We start from the raw sequence: 8,985 nt of genomic DNA, 5'->3' as shown, positions 1-8,985 counted from the left end.
AACTGGCACAAACAGTGGTTGTTTCTTTGTGAATTTGACAGATGGTGATGCTGATGGACTCAAGGATGTTTTAGAAAGGTACTCATTCTTTTTGATGTCAAAGTTTTTGAGATACACACATGCTTGAGTTTTGTGGTTTGTTTTACCACAAACAATGCAGCTTTCAGCTGAAACTATGACACTTGTTTTGTTTATATCATAAGCTTTTAAGTGGAAACAATCTTTTGTTAGATGGTTCCTTTTCTCACAAAATTCACAAAACAAGTTATCAATTTTTTCTTTCTTCTTCCTCTTTTCAGACTCCTTTGCAGTAGAGGTTTTAACCACTGCTGGGATGTCCTTAAGAGGAATGACTTTAGCTTTTGGAGCTTTAACACCATCAGTTGATGTAAAGTCCATTGGCTTGAAATTTTCAAGAATATCACACTCATCAGACCATTTTGGTTTAAATTGATGATTTTCAATCTCCTCAAAAGCAGAGGGGCCCATTGGTCTGTCAAGTGTGATTTTGTTACCAAGTTTGTCAGTGATTTTCACTTCTTGGCCATTCTTGTTTGTGGGGATGTACTCAGCAGTTACATCAGTGGTTGAAACAGATTTTTCAAAAGCAGTGTTTTCATTATCATGTTTTCTATAACCAACCCCAAATTTCACATTGCTTTTTATCTGTTTCTCAAGCATAACCTCATACCCTTTGCATGATTCCACCCATTTCTCACATGTGATCTGGGTGGATTCTCACTCCTTTTTGCAAACTTGGTATTTTTCTACCATAGTTTGGAGTTGGGTTTTGGTTATGCTTTGCTCTTCTTTCATGCTGCTAATCTCTTTCTCTTTTCCAGCCAATTTGTTTTTAAGTTCTTTTAAAGATCTTTCAAATTTGACTTCATCAGTTAAGATTTTGTTCCTAAGGTTTTCATTCACCTCTTTGATGTTAGTAAAAGCAATAATGCAATTGTCAGGACATAGTTTTTCTAGAACTTGAGGTGATACCTTGGCAGCAGCCATCAATGCACAATCACATTGAGTATTCTCTTCATCACCAGCTCTCTCTTCTTTTTCACCTGCCTTTTCTTCTTTCTTATCTTCTTCAGACCATAGATCTTTCAGTGGTTCAATCAGGGTACCTGAACTTTCTTCCAACAGTACTTCATTAGCCACAGCAGTAACCACTGCTTCAATCACCTCATCCACTGTTTCAAAGACCAGCTGTTTCTCTTCAGATTCAACACCCTCCTGTATTGACTCTAATGCCATCAAACAAAATTCATCATGAGAAGAAACATTAGAAGCATAGAGTGCAAAGTTTTCATCACTGAGGTCTTCAGGCATACTGCTCCAGTCAACAAACTCTTGAGTAAAGAAACTTTGTTGATCTGGTTGTGTTGCTACTGGAGCAGCGGTTTGTGGTGCAGGTTGCACTTGTGCCTGGGGAGCAGGGATTTGAACATATTGAATCTGTGGAGCAGCTGTTTGGACATAATGCACTGGCACAGGAGCAACAGCATAGTGAGCAGTGTTCACATGTGCTGCTGGGGCATATTGGGCATAGTGCACAGTGTTTTGATTTTGAGGTCTAGGATTTGAACTAGGGTGAGTGATTATGGGACTAGTTGTTTGACTCCTACACTCTCTAGCAAAATGTCCTAACCTGTTACACTTATAGCACTTGATTTTCGATTTATCCAACCCAACCCTTAGATTCCCATGCAACCCTGGGAATTTTCGCCCTGTTCTTTTATAAAACTTGCTAGTTCTAACACTTAGCAAGGCCAGTTGATGCAAGATGTCCATTTCCTCTAGATCAGTGGGTTCAAAATGCCGTAAATCATTTAGTTCAAAGCTTAAATTGTCTGACATCTGGTTTTCATTTGCAGTGAATGCATAACCTATAGAGTGAGCATCAGGGTTGTTAAAATTTGCACCAGCAGTTATGTCAATGAAGTGATCATAACCCTGATCCTTACCACTACCACCAGATTCTTCTTAACCCAAAAGAGCAGTGTTACCGAATGAATAATCATCAACAGTTTTCCCTGACTCTTGTAACTTCCTTTTCTGGTTCAACTCCCTTTCGTAGGTCAGGAGTGGACCATGGAGTTGGGTCAAGGTCAGATCCTTGAACTCAGGTGAATTTCCGGTGACAAACGCTATTGTGTCCCATTTATCTGGCAGTGACCTGAGGAACCTGCTGTTTTGAGTTGAGTTTGTAAAAGTGGTTTTAACAAGCCTCAGTTCACTGATGAGACAACTGAACCGCTCAAATTGTTGCGTCAGTGATTCACCTTTAACATGACAAAATGTTTCATACTGTTGGTTCAGGATTTTCCTATTGTTTTCTATGACCTCTTCGGTACCTCCAAACTGTTCCTTAAGCGCATCCCACAACTCTTTGGCATTGTCACAATGTAACAATCCAGCATATATTTCGTTGGGCAGCGCTGATGCTATGATACTAAATGCTTTAGCATCTAGTTCAAACTTTTGATAATCCGTTTCAGTATAATTTTCAACAGGTTTTGGAACTTGTTTTTTAGCATCTTCAGCGCTTGGCACTGTAGGAACATGGGGACCAAAGATGACAGACTTCTAACAACATGTGCTTTGTTGAGCGAGGATGTGACCCATCCTCCTCTGCCAGATGTTGTACTCATTTCTTTTTAGCATAGGTGGTTTAAAGAGAGAACCAATGTTGTTTTTATCGTCCTGAGATTGTGACGTCATTCTTGTTGTTTTACAGGTACTGAGAAATCAACTTTAGTGGTGATTAATCTTTACTCTGTTTTTCAACGACGAACAAACGATCAGTATCAACTGTTTTGAGCTGAGCTATTTACGTCAAAATGATTGTTAAATCAAATTTGACTGTCCAAGCTCTGATACCAATTGTTGGATCTGAGTTTCGTTTTGATTGTATTTTGTGTTTGAAGTTAAGATGAAAATGGATGAGTTGTGCAGCGGAATTAAAATGAAAACAAACTTTGCATACAATCAAATGAGAGTAATACTTTAATCAAACATCTTTTACACAATGAACCGAATGATTGAATTTAATTTCAACAACGATTACAAAGATAGATGTATGAATGCAAACTCCCCCTCAGCCCGAGCTCAGTAGTTTGTTCGTGCAAAGAAGACGAATGATGTGAAGAGCTAATAGAACAGTACAAAGTACTGAACTATTTATAGGCACTTGCAAACTACTGAGCATCTTTGCTGACGTCACCATGAAAGTGACATCTAACCTCCTAACAAACTCTAACCCCTGATCTATACAGACACTGCTTGTGTTAACTACTGCTAATACATTCTATTACAAAACAGACTTTAGAACAGCTGCTGCAACCTTCTACTGCTGTGAACCCAGCAACACTTGTCCGGATCAGCAGTGCTTGACTCAAGGCAGTAGATTGAATCAGCAGGACTTTAGTCTTCCATCAGATCTTTAGTTGAGCAGCAGTTACGGGTCAGCAGTTTAGCAAGATCAGCAGATAGGAAGTCATCAGTAGTTGTAATCACTTTCAAGGGGAGAGATTTGTATATCAGCATCTGCTTATTCAGAATCCACTGTTCTGATCCAGTTTTGGCTTTAATTATCTGTTCCTCTGATAGGGTTCAATCGCAACAAGTTTCGAGCTCTCACAAGTTTCCTCTAAATAAATTTCGGGACGAAATTTCCTAAAGTAGGGGAGACTGTGACATCTATGCCTCCATGACCATCATACAAGTACGAATCGAATGAGATCTTTGGTTTCAATCTTGGAGTTTGTACAAATACTTGTGACCTTTGCATATATCGATTCTCGTTTGATTTCGAGCTCTAAATCGCTTTCTAGAAAGTTATACGCGAACTGATGCGTAAACATAACCAGTTTAATGCGACAAACACTCCGGAACAGTGACATGGGCTTAACATACCTTAAATAACCTTTACGTAACTTAAAAATAAGCTTTGGAGGGTTTGGTGTGTCGAAATCAAGTTTATTCGATCGTAGGGACTATTTGTGTCAAACTGCGAAAGTCTGCCGACTCGTATGGTATCGAACCTACGAAATATGATCATAAGTTAAAAATACCCAAAATATTCTTTACATAGCTTAGAAATAGGCTTTGAGGGGTTCGGTATGCGAAAATAAATTTATTTGATCAAACAGGGACTAAAAGCGTCAAAAAATGCATAAGTTTGCATTTTCGCGCATATCTTACGTTTTGAACATATCCGGACATCAAAAAATTCTGTAATCATTAAAATATTTTATTTTAGTGATTGGAATGCAAAAATACCACTCGTCGCGTAATTTGGATCGTTTTCGCGTCCGTTTGAGTTTTCGTCGTAATTAACCGAACAACGCGACCGTACGGCCAAACGAACCGACATCTGAAATGTTTTTGAGCATATTTTAAGTTCCCTATACTTTAACTTCATTGTAGAGCCTTAAAATGGGGTTAACGGGGCTTAAACGTGTCAAAAATGCTTCAAAAACCATTTTTTTAGGCCTGTAGGGACTAAACTTGACATTCTGCCAAACTTTCTTAGGAGTGGGGTGTAAGACTCAGTGTGAGTCTATGCGGCCCGCGATAGACCATCAGGTCTGCAAAAATCAGTTTCTGCAATCAGTAGCTCGTTTATGGGTTTTTATGCATGGTTTCTTTATTCTATGGACTGGTATTTAGGCTCCCATTGTATACAAAACAATGTGCCACACATGGATGGTCCAGATTGAAGCTCAAAGTTTGAGAAACGATCTTAACAGCTCTTGAATTACTATAAATACCCAACAATTCAACCCTCATTCCTCATAATTGAACTCACTTCTGCTCTAAGTTGAAGCTCTCCCTTGTGAGGCTTCATACCTGAGTGTTTTGAGTACAAACCTTCCTAGCTTGGAACTTTTTTAAGTTTCTTTCATGCTTTTATGCGTTTTAAGCATGAAAGTCAAACAGTGTTTGACTTTCTGCTTTGACCAGTCAATGGTCAACACGAAGTTCTGTAACACCCCAAAATATGCAATTTATTTATGCTACCTTAAATGTCTAATTTTGTAAAATTAACTAAGTTAAAATAATGTGATGTTAGTTTAGATAGAATGGAAGTTAGTATGTTAATATAAAGCAATTAGAATTAGAAGGGCTGAACTTGTAAATAATGAATGGAAATTATTAATTAAGAAATTAAAACATAAAACACACTGTGTGTGTTCTCTGGGAATCGACCAGAGCCAGAGGAGGGCCAAGAGAAAACCCTAAGTTCACAAATTCTCAAAATCAGAAGGAAATTAAGAGTTCTAATGGATGCATGAACCCTAAGTCGAGTAATCTAAGCTTGTTCAACCATTTGCAAGTCGAAATTTCTGTTTTGATGTTTTGTAGAAAGTGGGTTTCAACCCAATCTTGAAGTAAATGTGAATAATTATGTAGTTATGAGTTAGGATTGCACAATAGAACAAGGAATATGTTTGATTCTAGATAGTTGGATGATTTGAAGCATAAACCCACTTGAATTAGAGAGATAATGAAGAACATGAATGAAATTTATATGCAAATTATTGTAATGGGAAGTATGAGAATTGTTATTGATGAATAGGTGATAGTTAAAAACTGATTGGAATGATTATTGTGGGAAACATTGGTTGTTTTTAATGATCTAAGAATGAACTAGTAGAACCATGCTTTGAACACTTGTACCTTATGCTTCGTTCATGTTATGTACACCAAGTGTTTGACAAAATGCCTCAATAAAGATGTTAGTCTTGTAAGTCACAAACTTTATGTGAATTGAATGTGTTTATGAAGTATGAGTAAATTGTATGATGTTTTATCAATTGGTGTGTGTAATTGGGTATGAGACAAAAATTAAAAGAATGAATGGTTATGTATAGGTGTTAAGGAAGAGAGTTCAAGTCAAGCGAAGCAACAAGGGAACCAAGATCGAGGTACGCTACTTGTACAATTCATTATTTTATTATATTGTTGTGTTTAACATTAGATGTGTCGAATTGAATCGTGTATGAAAGTCGTACTTGTGTGGACCCTTTTATGAACAGGTCGAAGGATGATTATGTAAGAATAGAAAGAATGGTATGAAGTTCCATTTGGAACATACTTGTGTGAAAGAATGAAAGTTTGTAGTAATTTACAAGTTTACGGATGTCATAATGGTTACAAATCGGTAAGTTGGATTCTTGAGTTAAAGGAAAGAATTTTAGTGCTAATAAGTTTACTTTGTTGTGGCGATGTAGGTAAATCACAAGTTTAGCTTTCAAGCTTCGCTCGATTCGAACACACATTAAGGCGCGTCTCATGTTACGCTACTTTTGTAAAGAAGACAATGTTTAACACTATGGTTGCTTTGTCTATAACTAGTAGTTAAAACTTAGTTCTTGTTATGGATTTTGAACTTAATGATTTTCGTATCTGTGTCAAAGTTGTTTGATGGTAATTATTATGTCCTTTAAAAAGTGTCGTGTTAAACATATATTTTGAATGTGAAAAACAAGGGACTGCTTGTTTTACGAACGGGTCATGCCCAAATTTCGTTAGATAAAGCATGTCATTATTTAAATAATCTAAAAGAAAATTTTGGGCGTTACAAGTTGGTATCAGAGCCTAGGTTTGAGGGATTTAAGCATCAAATGCTTGAACTCAAACCGAAAACTCATGTGAAGTGTGTGTTCGTTTCGCGGCGCGAAGCAAGTAAGTACCTTTAAAATTAGAATTTTGCATTATGAATAATTTAGTTACAGAATGCTATGAAATTGTTACGGGATGATGTGGAAGGGTGTGGGATGAATCGGGTCAGTTTGGGTTGGAACGGGTCGGAAAATGGCTGCAAAAATATAAAAATCACCCATAGTATGCTGGGCGTCACCGTAAGCTACGGTGGCTACCGTAGCTTACGGTAGACCCTGAGACAGAATTGCCACCGTAAGACAATAGCTTTGTGGCGTAAGGAAAAAAGACGCCACCGTAAGCTACGGTAGCCACCGTAGCTTACGGTGGGGACCAATTTCAAATGTATTGTTCTGTTTGATGTTTTTATCACACGATGAGTATTGAAAACGTTATAATAAGGCTCTAAAGAATGGTATTATGTATGAATGTTGAGCCATCAAAGGAAGTTATGTATTACTAGTATGATTATGTGACGGAAAGGATGAATGAATGCTTGAAATAAAGAATGATGTTTATGTGTAGATGGCGGATACGAATGAGGATGAAGCGACACAACAAGAACAACTGAAAACTATGATTTCGGAAGAGAATGGAACGACAATGCAGGCAAATATTCCTCATTTAGCCCAAGAAGTGGAAAGTCATGTGTTGGAAGTGGTGGAAACAATGATGGCGAGTAAGATAGACGAGCTGAAGGGGATGATTGGAGAAATGCAAGGAAATAAAGGAACTTGCAAATGCACATACAAAGAATTTATGGCGTGCAACCCATTACCTTTCAAAGGAGAAATTGATCCTATAGCATGTCAAAGGTGGATTGCAAGCACTGAGGCGGTGTTCGTAAGGAGTCTTTGTGAAAAGGAGGATCAAGTGATGTTTGCCACCGGTTTGTTACAACTCCAAGCTAAAGACTGGTGGGATGCTTATAGTAAAGAGATTGGAGAAGACAAAGTTCAAGTCTTGACGTGGCAAGAGTTCAAGGAACCTTTTCTAAAGTACCACTATCCGCAATCTGCCATTAACAGGATCCAAGAAGATTTCTTACATCTTCATCAGAAAGATGCAACCATTGATGAAATCACCAACACTTTTCTTGACAAGCTGAAATTCTGTAAAGAAATAGCGGGAACGGAAAGAATGAAGATAAACCGCTATCATGGTATGTTGAAGGCTGAATATCGGGAGTTTATAATTCCCGCTAAATGTGAAACCTTGAATGAGCTCATTAACTTGGCCCGAGATAGGGAGATTGAACTAAGAAGACAGGCAGAAAGAGGTGGGAAGAGAGTGTCTGAGAATGTTCCCAGCTCGAGCCCGTCAAAGAAACAGAAATTTCAAGATCAGGCAAAGAAGGATAAGGCGAAGGGTAGCATTCCGAAATGCAAAACTTGTGGAAAGTTACACACGGGGGAGTTCTTGAAAGGGAAGAAGGGTTGTTATAATTGTGGTCAAGAGGGACATCCATACTATAGATGTCCTAATGCTACCAGAACGTGCTATAACTGTTTCCAACCGGGTCATATTAAGGCTGAATGTCCCAAGCTTCAACAGAAAACCGATAAGGAAGCAAGAAAGGAGGAAGCCCCAAGAACTAAGGGGAGGATGTTTCAGATCTCGACTGAAGAAGCAAAGGACCACCCGAATGTTGTGTCAGGTATATTCTTATTGAACTTGATGCCTACGTACGTGTTATTTGATACTGGAGCCAGTAGATCGTTTGTATCAAGTGAGTTAGTGTCACACCCCTCTTTTAGAATTGAAAGAATGCACATGCCATTAGAAGTAGAGATAGCGGATAGTAAGAGTTATTTGTTGCGCGAAGTTTGTAGAAATTGTGAAATTATCGTTGAAGACGAGAAGTTTACCATTGACCTTATTCCCATGGTATTGGGGGAATTCAAGGTTGTAATTGGCATGGATTAGCTAGTCAAACATCATGCCGAAATTCAATTCGAGAAAAAGGTAATTCATGTGTTAACACCGGGAGGAAAACAAGTGAGTATACAAGGGGAAAGGAATGTTAATTCGAAGCTTTGTTCCATAGTCCAAGCATTCAAGTATGTACGAATGGAAGCAAAGTGTTTCTAGCCTACGTGGTGGATACTAAGTAGAATACCCCTAAGATAGAAGAGGTTGAAGTTGTGAACGAGTTTCTTGATGTATTTCCGGAAGATTTGTCGTGGCTTCCACCAGAACGTGAGGTGGATTTTAAGATTGAATTGTATCCCGATTCTAAACCTGCAGCCAAAGCTCCTTATAGGTTGGCCCCAACTGAAATGCACGAGTTAATGGTTCAGATACAAGAGTTACTCA

The 8,985-nt window shown here is 38.2% G+C and overlaps 1 protein-coding gene across 1 annotated transcript; it reads left to right on the top strand.

The window, feature by feature from the left end:
• The first annotated feature begins 7,194 nt into the window (after positions 1-7,194).
• On the top strand, positions 7,195-8,595 carry LOC110924617. Its single transcript, XM_022168609.1, has one exon. The coding sequence runs from the start codon at positions 7,195-7,197 to the stop codon at positions 8,593-8,595; it is 1,401 nt and encodes a 466-aa protein (XP_022024301.1).
• The last annotated feature ends 390 nt before the right edge of the window (positions 8,596-8,985 follow it).

Source organism: Helianthus annuus, chromosome 17 (genome assembly GCF_002127325.2).
Source record: "Helianthus annuus cultivar XRQ/B chromosome 17, HanXRQr2.0-SUNRISE, whole genome shotgun sequence".
Taxonomy (NCBI): Eukaryota; Viridiplantae; Streptophyta; class Magnoliopsida; order Asterales; family Asteraceae; genus Helianthus; species Helianthus annuus.
The sequence above is the reverse complement of the archived record's forward strand: the minus strand, read 5'-3'. Positions and strand labels throughout refer to the sequence as shown.